Consider the following 16,591-nt stretch of genomic DNA (forward strand, 5'->3'; position numbering starts at 1 on the left):
ATAAAGCAAACTAAGAAATAAGATGAAATAAATATGAAACAAAAGTAAGAAATGGAATAACCTAAGATGAATCTCGATTTGATAATGAAATCTCAGTTGAAAATCTTCTTTAGTACAATGAGTTAACATTTTCTATCCTTCTTGTTCCCTAAAATATAATTATAAAGCTAATATTCTTTATTCTTTTCTAAATGAAGCAAAAGATGACAAAAGAGAATAAAACAATGCTTATATACTCCTTAAATTTAAAAATGAATACAAGAATTTGGAAGAGCAATCCATTTGTATACGATTGAGTCAACAAAATATTTAATTCATAACATGGCTCAACATAGCTTGAATCTAGGAGATTATAAACTTTGACATAGATTGTGTTTCTCTTCATGTGACCTTTTAAGCATTGCTTTTCACTCTTGAATAAGATTTCACACTTTTGAACATTGCTTTCACTCTTGAATAAGATTATCCTAACTTGTGTTATAGGAAATATTATTAATTTGGCATCACATGACCTTCAATAAGGATCGCGTTCCTCCTTGTATGACTTTTTAAAACTTAAATTTATAACTCTCTAAAAGACAGTTATAAAAAAATTCAACCTATAAAATTAAATAAACATCATTAAATACCTTAATCATAAAAGATTGGACAAACAAAGTAAAAATCAACTTTCTACCCATTTTGGTAATTTAAATAATAATAAAATTAGTATGCTTTTTTAGTAATTAATATATGGGTATAATATTCTACTCTTCACATAGGTGGATATAAGATGCTATTATTAGAGGCCAAATTATATACAGTTGAGGGAGAAAAGTCGGAGTTTGGTTTCATTTATGTGGGCCTAATTCTATTATCATGAAAAATAACATAGGCATATGAATTAGAAATGGAGGAGACTAGCCCCTCCTTTGATATTCATTTTTCCTTCACTCTACACTTTATTATTTGAGTGAACTCGTGAACTTACATAATATGCATCAATGGGGTTAAAACTTTTCATTTACTATGGGTTTAAAAGGATGACATGGGTTGAAGATAAAGAAACATGCTTTAAATTGTTGAAAGCACATCCTGTGTATGTTGGACCAATCACTAAGTCCAAAAGAAAAATGGTAATTTTTTCTTATAAGTGAACAATGTAAAGTCATCTTGGCTCTTAAAGATAGTGTGCAAACATGAGATTTGAGGAGTTCTGGACTTCTAGAAAATGTGGGAAAGAGAGTAGCAAGTGATAAGCTTTTTCTTTTTTTAATAAAATTTAGCCTTAAACTTAGGTAGTTAAGTTGTCTTATAACTCTAAGTCCTAAATAAAATAAACTTTTTATCTTATTTTCTCTAAGTGACATGTAGGAGTTATCAACAACCAGAAAGAGTTTTTTTTTTTTTAAGTATTATTTATAGTATCTATATAGTAAGATTCCTAAATATTATTTAGTAGAATTACTTATTCTATGTAAGCTTGTAAATATTTTTCTAGCTTTTAATTAGGCCATATTGAGTTTAGTATCACATTATTTTTGTAGAATTCATTTCTATCACTTTTTAGTATTGTGAATTTGACTTGTCACTCCACTTTAAAGTGTGGCATAAAAATATGTTAATTTTCTTTTTAATGTTCTACTTCTCTTAACAAATTATAAGATAATATTTTATAAATAATTTATATTTTTTGTATAATGATAATTTATACAGAAAGTATATCAACTTAAGAATTACAATAGTATAATATATAAATTTTATTTTGTAATATATAATCTCTTCAACTTCTATTTAAATAATATAAAAATTAATTTTATTTATTATTATTGTGTTAAATGTGACATATTAATTTATATATATATATATATATAATTAATTTTTTATTTTTTTTAAAAAATCAAACAAATAACATAAGCATTTAAATAAACAACATGATTTAATTAAATATAAAAAAATAGCGAATTGAACTTTTATATATATATATATATATATTTTACAAGAGGTGGGAGTCAAACAGGTCACTCTAGCTCTTGCAACTCTGACCAAACGATAGGAGACAGTTAAACTTTAAATTTAACATATGAGTTTCTTAACGAGCATATTAAGCTTTGTTATAAGAAAATAATTTAAATGAATTTTATAAAATATATGAGAATTATTTTTTTTAAAATTAAAAGTATTAAATTCTTTCGGTTTAAATAATAAATTTAGTAAAAAAATTAAATTAAATTTTTATAAAATTTTTTATTCTAAAAAAGGTAAATGTATTCTATAACAGGAGTTATCATATTGCCTTTTAATTGACTAAATAACAAGAAGACGTCGATGAATTTTGACATTGTGGATTTATAATAAATACACATTAATTTATCCTTATAGCACTACTCTTAATAGCTTAGGCTAGTATAGCATTATTTTAGGATTATATTAATGGGTTTTAGTTTATTGGTATTCAAATCATTTTCAAGACCGAGAAATGTCGAGTTTAAACTCCGATTAGAATCAATTAAAAATAATAATTTTAAGATTCTAGTATTAATTCAAATTCATATTTAATGTTACATAAAAATCGCTTAAAATAGGCCATGAGTTGTCACCATAAAATAGGGTCACGTGGTAAGGGTTTGATAGTCGAATGTGCAATTCCACCTAAAGAACGGAAGGCCCAAACTATCGAGGTGCCCAACTCTTTATCAAGACTCGTCCATTCCAGAGCAAGCCGAGTTTTCATGAAGTTACTATTAAAAATAATCTAGCAATCCATGTTACCCCTGTAATTGCGGGATCCCCGGTTGATTAGCCAATAAGACCCCTCATCAATTAGTTGACCATGTCATTATCGGATTACCATAAAATGTTATAATTAACCCCTCTTATAATATAAAAACACCCTCTTATAATATAAAAATGAATGATTATAGAGTCAAAGGTTGTAATACCCGGCTAGACTCCGGTATCGAAATTCCTACCGTCTGGTGGAATATCGGATTTCGGAAACCTCTAGAAGGGTAAAATCATGTTTTTATAAAATGTTTTAATGTATTTTATGATTTTAAATAAGAAAAAAGTTGAGTTTTGAATGAAAAAGACCATGAAGGCATTTCCAGGTTCGGCCGCCGAACCTCAAGTTCGGCTGCCGAACATGGGATAGTTTAGGGGGGGCAAGTTAGGCTTCCAAAAGTGGCTCAAGTTCGGCCGCCGAACCCCATGTTCGGCCGCCGAACTTGCATGAATTTTGGAGGCACTTTAGGCTGCCGAAGGGTGGTCTAGCCAGCCCCTATATAAGGGCTCCATGGCCGAAACGAGTGAGTTTTCTCCCCATTTTCGGCCAACGGTGAGTCCATGCTCTCCCATGGTCATTTTTGATGTTTTCCCTCCAATCTTTCAAGTTTTAACAAGTTTTATCTTGGTTTGAAGATATTTGAGCAAAAAGAGTGAAGTTGGTAACTTGGAGACCCCAGGAGCTCGATCTCCCCCATCTCCGAGTTGGATCGCCTCTCCTCTCGATCTCCAAGAGGTAAGAGTAGATCCTTAGCTCATTTCATGTTTTAAACAAGTTTTGTGAAAGTTTATGGGGTAGAAATGCATGTTTAGGTTAATATTGAGTTTTTGGGTTAATGTTGAGTTTTTGAGCAATGTATGTTGTATATATTTGTTTGATGTGTTTTGATTGGTGTTTAGGTTAGTTTGAGGCCCCTATGAGCTTATGGAAGTATGTATGCATGTTTAGAAAGTGTTGGTTTTGAGTCGGATGGTTTGGGAGGCAAATGTGCATTGTGGAGGCTGAGTTCTGCCCTTTGGAAGAACTCAGGTTCGACAGCCGAAGGGACTTTCGGCCGCCGAACCTGCCTGTGGAGGCAAGCCTTTGGCTGCCGAACCCTGCCCCCGAAAGTGGACTTTCGGCTCTGGAAGGGAGTTTCGGCCGCCGAAGGTGCCGCCGAACATGCATGAGTTTCGTCTCTGGAAGGAACCTTCGGCCGCCGAAAGTGCCGCCGAAGGTGCATGACTTTCGTCTCTGGAGGGACTTTCGGCCGCTGAACCTGCCGCCGAAAGTGCCCTGTTCAGTCTTCCTTTGCATGACTTTTATGATTGTTTTAAGGTGTTTTAGGGGGCTTTTGGGGAGTATTTTAGAGTCATGTTCATGGATGTTTGGTCCCTCATTTGAGTCCACCTGTGTAGGTTCGGACCCGAGGAACCGAGGACCCCAGCAGTGAGCTAGCTGCTTCAGAGTCAGCCAGAGGTGAGTAGAATAAAACTTTATGTGTTAAATTGATGAAAGTTTTAGCATGACTCATGCATCACGAATGCCATGTGATATTCTAGGTTGTTTGCATTAGAATTCACGAATATGTTGCATTGCATTATTTGATGTTGATGTGGATGGATGTTGGATGATTCTTTAGTCCTCGTATGATATGATATGATGATGATACGGTATGGAAGACCAGTGAGGCCCATTCTACGCCCCTGGCACAGTTGGAATGTTATGTTATGTCATGTTATGTAAGAGAAAGACCAGTGAGGCCCATTCTACGTCCCTAGCACAGTTGGACTATGTAGAGGACTACTGGTGACAAGTTCATCCTTTATGTGATTTGTCTGTGATGTGATACATTTCATTATAGCATATGTTTTAAATGTTTTATTATTCTGCTCATTGGGCTCTAGTAGCTCACCCCACTCCCTTAATTCTCCAGGTTTGTAATACCCGGCTAGATTCCGGCATCGGAATCCCTACCTTTCAGCGGAATCTCCGTTGGAATCTAGAATTTCTGAAGATGCCAGAGGCTTCTAGAGGGGTAAAATGTGTTTTCTAAAAGGTTTTTACTGATTTCATGGTTTTAAATGAAAAAGAATTGAGTTTTGAAAAGAAAAGACCAAGGAGGCATTTGCCAGGTTCGGCCGCCGAAAGTGAAGTTCGGCCGCCGAACATGGGAAGGCTTCGGGAGCGCTTTTGGCCTCCGAAAGCTTTGTTTGAACGAGCCAAGGTTCGGCCGCCGAACCTCAAGTTCGGCCGCCGAACATGCATGAGTTTAGGGGGCACGTTAGGCTGTCGAAGGTCTTCGACCAGGCCACCTATAAAGGGCCCTCAGATCGGAAATGGGCGAGTTTTCTCCCCATTCTCGAGCTCAGGTGAGTTTTTGTCCTCCTTTGGCCATTTTCATGTTTTTCTTCATCTCCCTCATGTTTTCATGAGTTTTATGGCTGTTTTGAAGAGTTTTCAAGCTTGGATCAAGTTTTGGGAACTTGGAGACCCAAGGAGTTGGTTTCTCCCATCTCCAAGTTAGAGCTCGCACAAACCCTCGATCTTCAAGAGGTAAGTGTGGATCTATGCTTTCTTTTACGTTTCATGAAGTTTTAAGTAAGTTTTAAGAGGTTTTAATGGTTAAGTATGGGTAGATATGCATGTTAGGCTTTATGTGGGTTTTTATGCAAATGTATGTTTATATATGTTTATATGATGATATGTAGGAGGTTTAAGCTAGTCTATGCATGTGGGAGTGAGTCTGCATGATGGGGAGAGAGTATGTGAGGATTTGGGTTGTTTTGATGGTTTTGGCTTATGTGAGTCATAAGCTATCTATGTATGTTTTTGATGTTCTTTGTTGGAGTTTAAGCTTGTTTAAGCTCCTTTGTGCATGGTTAAGGGTTTATGCATGTTTTGGTAAAGTTGGGTGCTTGTTTTGGGGTGTTTGGAAGGTTTGGGAGGCTTAAATGCATGAGAAGCTGAGTTCTGCCCTTCTGGGAAGAACTCAGGTTCGGCCGCCGAAAGTAGTTTCGGCCGCCGAACCTACCTTTGGATGCATGGTTTGGCTGCCTAACCTTGCCCCCGAAAGTTGAGTTTTGGCTTGAAAGCAGACTTTCGGCCGCCGAAGGAAGGATTCGGCCGCCGAAAGTGCCTGACTTTCGTCTCTGGAGTGGGACTTTCGATCGCCGAAGGTGCCGCCGAAAGTATCCGAGTTTCGTCTCTGGAGAGAGGGTTCGGCCGCCGAAGGTGCCGCCGAAAGTGCCCTGTCCAGCCTTTTCAAGGTTGTTTTCTATGCATGTTTAAGTGTTGTTTTAGATGGGTTTTTGGGTAGTTGTTTATGAGTGGTTAGAATGTGTTTGGCACCTCATTCGAGTCCACCTGTGTAGGACCGGACCCGAGGGATCGAGGAGGCCATCAGTGTTAGCAGTTTCAGAGTCAGTTCAGCGTCTGTCAGAGGTGAGTAGAACTAAACTTAATCTTTTACTTTAAGAAAGTAAATGCCTAAAGCATGTTCATGCATCATGATTATATGTAATAGGCTGATTGCACTAGTTTCACGAATATGATGCATTGCATTATTTACTGTTGATGTGGATGGACCAAGGCGACCCCAATAGCCCATAGATCTGTCATGAATGAAAGTCCTGTGTGAGTCCTTTGAGAGCCGGGCATTTGATGGATAAGTCCTGTGTGAGCCCATTTAGGGTCGGGCACCATATTATGTGTTGAAAGTCCTGTGTGAGCTCTCTGTGGACCGGGCACTATGAAAGTCCTGTGTGAGCTCCTTTGGGGCCGGGCACCGACAGAGGGATTTTTGAGGTCATGTCCAATCCGTTATGTGAAATGTTTGTGTTGTGACGCATTTCATGAAAGCATGTAATTAATGAACTGTTTTCTTTGTTTCTACTCACTGGGCTTTTTAGCTCACCCCTCTCCCCTAACCCCAGTGTTGCAGGTTTGAGGTCGATCAGGAAGCCTCAAGAGTAAAGGTTTTGCTTATGTAATAGTATTAGATTAGTACTTTTAGTGTGGACATGTATTGTAAATTGATATAATGTTTTGTATGAGATTGTAATGTAAAGTTATGTTTATGGATTAGTACTGTGCTTGGCCCTAAGACTTGGTTAGTCCCTTTTTAATACATGATGTATGTTATGTTAGATGTTGAGTTGTGGTTGAACTAAACTTGTGACATGTGCTATTTACCACGCTAGAGTTGTTGAGGACCCTAGTGGAGGTCTTATGTTTGTGGTTTGATGCATGCACAGGTTAGGTTCTAGTTTTTTGGATGTATCTCCGGCTTGATGTATGTTCTGTTGACCCAGCTAGAGTTTTGATGAGGGCTCTAGTAGGGGGTTTCTTTATGTTTTCAGTTATGTCGCATACAGGTCAAGCTCGGTATGTACATCAGATGTTTAAGTTTTTATGTTAAAGTTTTGATCATGTATGGGATTTGACCAGGTGATAGGAGGTATGTTTGGCTTGCTACGGGTCCCGGCGGCCTTAAGCCGATCTGGATCCTAGCGCCGGTGGCGGTTCGGGTCGTTATAGAGGGGTATCGGTTTCCGGGTCGTTACAAGGTTTGCAGGTACGGGATAGATCAAGAAGTCCTCAGGAATAAAGTTATGTTTTATGTAATAGTTAGCTGTGGACATGAGAATGATGTAATGTATAGTACAGTAATGTAATGTAATGATGAGTATTGAGGTTTAGAGATGTGTTTGACCCTAGTATGTTAGTTAATCCCTTTGTACATGATCTATAAAATGTTTTATCATTATTTATGAAAACTAAACTTATTATATGTTATGTTGCCCCATTGGAGCATTGATGAGGACTCCAGTGTGGGGTTGATGGTTACTTATGAGTTATGCATGCACAGGTTGAATTTGGTAAATGAATGAGAAAAGTTCAAAATTTTTATGTATATGTTGATCATGTATGGGATTAATCAGGTGTACAGGTCGTATGTTGGGCTTGCTATGGGTCCCGGCGGCCTTAAGCCGATCTGGATCCTAGCGCCGATAGCGGTCCGATTTTCGGGTCGTTACAAAGGTATACTATTCTCTTACTCAACTACTCTTGAGTTCTAAATATTATACTCTCTCTTCTCTTCAACTTACTGACTTGAGCGTCAGAGTGGCTATCATAGGCTCCAACCACCTCACGCTCTCTATCTTGCAAGTGGACCAATCACAGCACAGCTCTGTTGGACTAATCACAGCGCAACTCTATTTTGGCCACATCATCAATTTGATTCCAGCAACATCATTTGGTTCTGTTGCCAAGAAGTCCATTGAATTCTCTCTGTTCATTTGGATTAAAATCGGTCTTTTACTCCTTTTCTCGAAGAAAGATATCTCTCCCTTTTCTCTCTCGAAATGGTTGAAAGTTCTTGAGTTACTAATAAAGGGGGTGTTATCATTTCTTCAACCACTGGCAGTGGATAAAATACGCCCTCAATAGTCAATGAAGCCGATCTCAACAATCTGAACAATGAACAAATACTCCTATACATCCAAAAGTTGCAGACTACTCTCGAGCAGTGTAAGGTTTGGGGAAAGGCATCAGTCACGGCTCCCACAGGAAGGGAGGAAGCCTCCATTGACATCCTAAGGATTCAAACAGAGACGATCAAGAAATGGTATAAAGGGAAGGCCGAGTTTGAAGAAAATGAATCAGATGAGGCTCTGAATAGCATTGACTGGAAGTTGGTACGGACTGTCCAAAGGTACCAGAAGGAGCAAGAGGACTTTGGTCTGGATGGTGCCTCGCCTCTTTTAAATGAAATCTTAGTAGAAACTTTTTTAATCAAGTTCAAGCTGCCTAGCTTGGACAAATATAATGGAACAGCAGATCCCAGAAGTCATGTGGTGATCTTTAGGATGATCATACAGCTTCAAGATGTCAACGACTTCGTGTTGTGTTGAATATTTCTGTCAACCCTCACATGTTTGGCTTAGAAATAGTACCAATATCTGAGTCCAGATTTAATTTAAAACTTTACGCAATTCGCTATATTATTTAAATTCATGTTTTTTACTTGTATACCTCCAGAATAGCTCTTCTCCAACTTAAGGAGGATCCATCAAGGAGAGAGCAAGACTTTAAGGAACTTTATCTCACATTTCAATGCAGAAGAAATACAGGTAGAAGAATTAAATCATGATATGGCATTTAAAGTATTAAAAAAAGGGACACACAACGTTAAGTTCATGGATTCCCTAATCAATAACCCAGCCGCTACGTACCAACAGCTAATGGATAAAACTCAAAAGTACATTAGGTTGGATGACGAAGTCCAAGCATTGAGAAAAGATAAAAGGACGAGTCAAAAGTAAAACTAAAAGTCAGAGAGGCAAGGATATGAAGAAGATTGGGCATTGGACCTACTAAAACAATGGCATAAGTCGAGAATCCATCAGGCCAGAAGACTGGACATTGGACCCACTAAAACAAGACCATAAGTCGGAAATCCATCAGGCCAGAAGACCGGGCGTTGGACCCATTACAGAAGACCGGGCTTTAGACCCATTACAGAAAACTGAGAATTGGACCTACTAAAATAAAGCCATAATTCGAGAATCCGTCAGGCTAAAAGGCCAGGCATTAGACCCACTAAAACAAGGCAATAAGTAAGGAATTCATCAAGCTAGAAGACCAGATGTTAGTCCCACTAAATAAGACCATAAGTTGGAAATCCGTCAGGCTAGAAGATCGGGTGTTGGACCCATTAAAACAAGGCTATAAGTCGGGAATCCATCAGGCTAGAAGACTGGGCATTAGATCCACTAAAACAAGGTCATAAGTCGAGAATCCATTAGGCGAGAAGACCAAGTATTGGACCCACTGAAACAAGGCCATAAATCGAGAATTCGTCAAGTGAGAAGACCGAAAATTGGACCCACTGAAACAAGACCATAAGTTAGAAATCTGTCAGGTCAGAAGACCAGGTGTTAGTCCCACTAGACAAGGCTATAATTCGGAAATCCATTAAGCCAGAAGACTAGGCGTTGGACCCATTAAATAAAAGTTTCAAGGCGGGAACCCACTAGAAGACTGGGCGTTGGACCCACCTAACAAAATTTTCAAGACAGAAACCCACTAGAAGACTGGTTATTGGACTCAATAAAAAGTTTCAAGGTGGGAACCCGCCAAAAGATCAGGTGTTGGACCCACTAAATAAAAGTTTCAAAGCGAAAACTTGCTAGAAGATCGGGCATTGGACCCACTAAATAAGGCATTGGATGCTAGGCCACAAGGCAGATATATACCAGGCAGACCAACTGGATGTTAGTTTCATTTCACAAAAACGTTTCTAAGACATTTTATGCCTAGGCCACAAGGTAGGTATATTTTAGGCTGACCAACCGAGTGTTAGTCCTATTTTACAAAAAAGTTTTTAAGGTATTTTATGCCCAGAGCACAAGGTAGGTGTACGCCAGGCCGACCAATCTGGTGTTAATTCCATTTCATATAAAGTCTCCGAGGCATTTGTCGCTGCTCTTATGATCACTCCTAGAAATCCAAAACTGTTTGTAAAGAAAGAAGGCCCATTGCAGGCGGGCAAGACTTTTTCACGATTGGCAAAGACAGACTACTAAGAGAATGAATGGAGGCCGCAAAGACGAAAATGACCAGAAGCTCGTCAGGACTGGTCAGGGCAAGAAAATGCCAAGAAGTATGTCAGGACTGAAAAATGCCCAGAAACACGTCGAGGCTAGAGAATGCCTAGAAGCGATAGGGCTGGAGAATGCTCGAAAGCTTAATAGGGCTGAAAAAAGCTCGAAAACTCACTAATGCATCACTATATCACTTGGATCAATTCTGGCTAAAACGTTAAACAAGATCGTGGACTGAGCTAGTTAGCAGGGTGAGTAAGAAGAAAGCAAGGATAGCGTACGCCTAGCCTGAATAGAAGCTAACTTAGTTTGAGGACTAAGCTAAGGACGCATGGTTCCACTCAGGACAATCGATATAATTTACACTTTCACGACTAGGCAACAAGGAAGGTACAGGTTAGGATAACGATCGGGTATTAGTCTAGATTAATAATATTTTCAAGTCATGACCAGGTGTTAAGCTTAATTTATTATTTATAGCCATAACAATAGTCATTTATGGGCAGGAGTAGGCAAAGCTATGAGAGTATGGAAGGCCAATCTAAACAAGCCGCGTGCCCCAAATCATGAAGACAACTGCCACTTTCGAATCTAAAGAATCAAATACCAACAGGGAGACCTTTGATATTACATAAGAATCTCCCAAAGTAGACCATGAGTTATCATCATTAAGAGTCTGATAATTGGATTGCAGTCCCACCCGAAGAAAGGAAGGGCCAAACGACTGAAGTGCCCAGCTCTTCATCAAGACTGACCCATTCCAGAGTAGGCCGAATCTTCACATTAAGTTACTATTAGAGGTAATCTTGCAGATTCCCGTTCCGCTTGTAATCTCGGGATTCCCAGCTAATTAGAGGCAAGACCCCTCATTAATTAGCCAGCTATATCATTGTCGAATTATCAAAAAAAAGTTATAATTATCCCCTCTATCAGTATAAAAGTAACTGATTATAAGTGTCAGAGTGACTGTCATAAATGCCAACCACTTCACGTTTTGTATCTTGCAAGTGGACCAATTACAATACAGTTTCGTTAGACTAATCAATAACATAGCTTCATTTCAGCTGCATCATTAATTTGATTTCAGCAACATCAATATTAAAATAATACTAATATAATTATTATATTAAATATTTTAATTTTTTGACTATAATTAATTAGATTATATATAATGAATACACAAATCAATATGTAAATATTAAAAATAATGATCAAGCTCATTATTGTAGGAGCTTAAACTTTTCGTAGTCTTATTTTGAAGTTGCTAGTGATTATTCAGGCAGTAAAATAGAAATCTTATAATTTGTGCTTAAAATTTATAAAAATCTAAGGTTGCGTTCGTTTTATAAAAATATTTTTTCAGAAAATATTTTTTTATATCTTTTTAATATTTAAAATAATTAGAAAAAATTAATTAATAAAAAATAATTTTATGAATAAATTGAGGAAAATAATTTATTTTTTAAAAAATATTTTTCTATATTTTTAAAAAATTATTAATATTACTATACATAAATTTGTTAATTTTTTTGTTTATAAAAATAAAACTAAACAATAAAAACTAAATTATTTTATCAGAAAATACTTTTCACAAAAAAATATTTTAAGGAAAATTTTATAAATACAAGTATTTTCTGCAAATATATATATTTCTATACGTTTTTTTACTCTCTCCATCTTCACACTTTAAACTTAAAATCAAAATAATAATAAAAAAGTTAGAACTAAAAAAAATTAAAATAAAAGTATAATCATTTTCATTTTCATTATCTTAATCCCACTTTATAATTACAGAATTAAATATTCAACATTCAATAATTTCAATATCAAAATTATTTTTATATTAGTATACGTTGGAAAAAGTTTTTTTAACTATTAAAAGAATATAAATAATATTTTTTTTAAAATGAGAATCGAAAATTAGAATAGTAAAATTTGAAATCTCTCAATTTTACTCAAATTAACATATTATCATATTAAATTTATGATGGAAGAATATAAATAACATATTGATTATTTCAATTAATAAGAACAAAAGGATTCAGATTTATTTATTATTGTATTGTTACAGAAAGGATTAAAATGTAATAATAATATTTAATTTTCAAAATCACTCACCAATTTTTTTTTAATCATATGCAATTTAGAAATGAGACAAATTAAATTAATAAAAAAGGTTAAATCGGCCACTAAACTATACAACGAGATAAAAAATGTTAAATTTAAATTTATTTTTAAATTATTATTATAATTTAAATGATAATTTTATTTAATATTTTAATAATAGTTTAAAGTTAAATTTTAATTGAAGGGTACAATTTTGATATTTATAGTTTATAGATAAATTTAATTTTTTAATATTAACCTAATATATCAATTTGGAAAAAATACATAATTTTTTTGTTTTTTTATATTTTGTGTCTAATTGAATTTATATTATAGTGTAGTCCAAGAAAATTTATTGGTGCATTTTTGTTGCAGCAGGATAGGCAACACAGGACCACACCATCCCAAAATTTCTACCTCAATTGGACCACCCAACATGCTCCATACTATAGTGGCCGCTATTTTGTTTTTATCTATTTTATTTTTTAAAAAAGAAAAAATTTGCCCTTAATTAGTAAGATGACACAACTAAATATATAGTCATGGCCATAATTTCAATTAAAACTATTAACTAAACTTGAATTAAATCGATCAATTAATTTTAGTTTTAAGAAATTGAACCGTAATCGGATATTAATAGTTGATTTTAATTCCTTTATATTTAAACCAAAACTGAAATATCTTTAAACCACCGATTTCAATTCGAAACCAAATCAGAATCAACCCATGCCCGTATATTGTCATGTGTTTGTGAGTGTGAAAAGAAGGAAAGGAGGCGGCCACTTGACAATTTAAAATGGGAGGAAATAGATGAGTTGCATGTGACACACCGGTACACAAGGTGGACTTTTAGGGGCTCAATGCCCAAGTTTTGTTTGTGGACGAAGACATAGTGATCCATTTACATCACCTGAAAAATATAAAATTCCCAGCTCTCAAGCTCCTTGCCTTTGAATTTTCTCTCCCATGTGTCATGGTAGATCCAATTTCACTATTGGTTAAATTTCATCTCAGCTTCCGAATAATTCAAGACTCTTGATTTACTATCCTAGTTTTTGGATTTTTAGCCCACATCCACTGTTGAGTCTTCAGAATGACTTCTCTAGGCACAAAACATCTTTAGGGCGATGGCCTTCCATGGGCCTATTCTGAGTCCATAGGGCCAAGAGGCGGGATTGTTTAAGGCTTGTATTTGTCTTGCAATTTGCATTCCCATTGTAAATTCTAGGGTTTATGTGTCTCTCTGTTTCATTTCCGCAGATCAGTATCGGATACCGTCGAGAGAAGAGCAAGAAGCAGTAATGGATTCTTTTTCATCACCATCAGTTGGATCAGGATCCTCTAATTTTTCGTCTTCGGAACTCATGGACCAGGTGAAGACTCAGCTCGCCCAGGCTTATGCCCAGGAGTTCCTCGAGGTTTCCTTTTTAACTCTCTATGCAATATCAATGCTTTTGTTTACATTTACTTTTTCGTGTTGCTTCAGTATTTCTACTCAATGAGCTTCTGGGTCTTACGAGACGCCTGACTCGCTCCTGCTTGTTTCATTTATATTTTCTCATATAGAAATCTTGGTTTGGTCCTGTTTTTGCTTTTATGGCTTTAGTAGATTCCAAGCTACCCATTTCCTTAACCCCTCGTTTGGAATCGAAACTTTTGCAAGAGTTCAATTCAATTCATTTCTCTTGTTTATGAAAGAATTTAATTCTTTTTTTTAATATTAAAAAGTATTTCATTTTAAAAGAAATAGAAATAATTGTGTAAGAATTCCCAAATGAATTATTTCAAATGAAGTCTAAGCATTGGGGATAATCATGTAGATTCAAACAGTAGCTTTAATTCAGCTTATGGGATCTTAATTCTCTGGCTTTTAAGGAACAAATTGTTTATTTGAGCTAGGGAGGTGACTCTGAGTTATTATGTGGCCAAGACATTGTTTGAACATGCCATATGACTTGTCATAATAGCAAATACTAAGCTTCAGAATGGTTAAATTCAGTAATAAATGCACCTTTCTTAGGTATATTTGTGAAGCTTTATGGGCTTGAAGGAAAGTTACTAGGATATGCTTGGCGTTTAATTCATTTGACAGGGATAAAAAAAAAAGCTTTTAAAAGGTGTCTTCTGAGGAATAAACAAACAAATAAGTAAATAAATTGCAGCATGGTCTTTGATATGGCAGAAGATCCAAGGTCCTATAAGGAGCCCATAATTGTTTACTTGAACTCTTGTTTGTGAAGTGCGGTCTATTGTATTTGAGCAGAATAATGTGCATAATTTTGTGTAGTTTACTCAATTTTTTTTTTCGCTCTTTGCAGACTGTTAGGGGGAAATGTTTTGAGAAGTGCATTACAAAACCAAGTTCAAGCCTGAGCGGTAGTGAAAGTAGCTGTATCTCCAGGTGCGTGGACCGTTACATAGAGGCTACTGGGATCATTAGCAGAGCACTTTTCAGTGCACCACACTGAATTTAGTAGAAGAATGTTCCAGATTCAGAGATTTTGCTTTCGTAGTTGTATCAATCTCTTATTTTACAATGTAACAAATATTTTTCTTCACATTGAGTACTAATTTATGTTCAGCCATGCAAAATTATGTTGCCTATGGACTTAGCTTTGGTTATTACAATATAAGTGGAGTCAAGGGTCTGTTGTAGCAAGATTTAAAAAATATATATATATTATTACATGAAGAATAAGTTTTGCAGCTATGGTTTGAGAGTGCTAAAACAGTTGTCTAAAAGCGTGATAAAGAAGTGTAAAAACTACAATTTCAACCGAGATATAAATCCTGTTGGCTAAAGTTTCTCTCAATTCCTCTCTCCTTATTATCCCTCTTTTTTGTTTGTCATATTGATTGAAGCCATTTTCCACCTTAAGCCAATTTGTGGTTCTCATACTGTATAGTGCCTTGTTCAGAATCATCAAGCTCGTTTTTCCATCAAGAAGGGAGCCTGTTACATTCTCAATGCTCATGCTGATTTGTCTCCATTGAATAAGTCCAGGCGTTTCAGTCACCTTAAATTTAGTTGTTATTGTGCACCTGGCTAGCTTTTGAGGCAGCACATTTTCTTCAACGGATATGATGCTCCCAAAACGCATTACATAGTGCCCATGTGGCCTGATAATCTGTACTGACAGTGGCTTCCAGGTTGAGAGATTAACTGCTTTGCCTGTCTTCTTATCTAACAGTATCCAACTCAGTCTGAGGTCCTCCATGAGCTCCTTGCAGTGATCTGGTTCCAGGGAAGTTGATCTCTCATTGTTGTTGGCATGACCAAGATAGCTGAGATGATCATCATCCTCGTCACCATCATCATCCTCATCATATGTGAGATCCAGCAATTGTAGATTAAAGGGGCAATTCAGAAACCATTTTTCACGTTCACTGGAAATTATGTAGCAGTTGTCATCCATGATCTTGGAGTTGAACACATCTACAGCATCAGGTATGCCGTGTAGAACCCTGGAGAGAACACATTGATTCCTGTAATAAATATCTACAAGCGACACAAAATCACTAGGAGAAGTGCTGGTTTCCGGTTCATTAGAGCTGTGGTTGGAAGCTTCATCATAGAATATCAATGGGTAGGAATCAGCAAAGAATTTATCAAAATGGCAGATGAGTGAAGGCGAAAGAAGATGCTGTGCAGTAGAAGGCCATGTGGAGTGGCATAGCTCTTTCCACAAGCTATTGTTTCGAGCGATGCCTCGGAGGTCCGACGAGGTGCAAGCGAGGGAGGCCAGGGCTAAACCGTCGAGACGGGACATGATATTCGCCGCAAGGTCACTGCACATGCCCTCTAGAGCTGGATGCTCCATTGTTGTATTTGTGTTGGCCTTCATGATCATCTACAATTATGGAAGTAGGCGTTTTGGGGTTGGATATGGAAGTGAGAAGTTCAGGCAAGTAACTTGAGATATATAGTTTGTATTCATTGACATGTGATTCGAAAGCGTTATCAAATGAGAAGGCAAAGCAGCCTGCCGGGCGTAATATAAAATTTTGAAACGTCAAATGGATAGGGCCAAAGAGCAGGTCAAGGTGAGAAATTGGTCAATGGCGGACGTTTTTGACCTGTGTGTTAAACTTTTCAAGCTGCCACATCTACACGTCGTCCTCCTTTTTTGAT

At 36.5% G+C, this 16,591-nt stretch overlaps 2 protein-coding genes across 3 annotated transcripts; one reads left to right on the plus strand and one right to left on the minus strand.

Moving 5' to 3' along the window:
• The first annotated feature begins 13,510 nt into the window (after positions 1 to 13,510).
• Positions 13,511 to 15,061, plus strand: LOC122722283 (mitochondrial import inner membrane translocase subunit Tim13-like). Of its 2 annotated transcripts, XM_043952636.1 has the most exons (3): positions 13,511 to 13,643; positions 13,720 to 13,877; positions 14,778 to 15,061. In XM_043952636.1, the coding sequence occupies exons 2-3, from the start codon at positions 13,761 to 13,763 to the stop codon at positions 14,925 to 14,927; spliced, it is 267 nt and encodes an 88-aa protein (XP_043808571.1). In that variant the 5' UTR covers positions 13,511 to 13,643; positions 13,720 to 13,760; the 3' UTR covers positions 14,928 to 15,061. The 2 variants fall into 2 exon arrangements, with proteins under 2 accessions (XP_043808571.1, XP_043808550.1); XM_043952615.1 differs by lacking the exon at positions 13,511 to 13,643 and having other exon boundaries at positions 13,659 to 13,877.
• Positions 15,062 to 15,182: 121 nt separating this feature from the next.
• On the minus strand, positions 15,183 to 16,280 carry LOC122721712 (probable F-box protein At2g36090). Its single transcript, XM_043950234.1, has one exon. It carries the CDS (start codon positions 16,278 to 16,280, stop codon positions 15,183 to 15,185), a length of 1,098 nt encoding a protein of 365 aa, XP_043806169.1.
• Positions 16,281 to 16,591: the final 311 nt, after the last annotated feature.

Source organism: Manihot esculenta, chromosome 1, assembly GCF_001659605.2.
Source record: "Manihot esculenta cultivar AM560-2 chromosome 1, M.esculenta_v8, whole genome shotgun sequence".
NCBI classification, from domain to species: domain Eukaryota; kingdom Viridiplantae; phylum Streptophyta; class Magnoliopsida; order Malpighiales; family Euphorbiaceae; genus Manihot; species Manihot esculenta.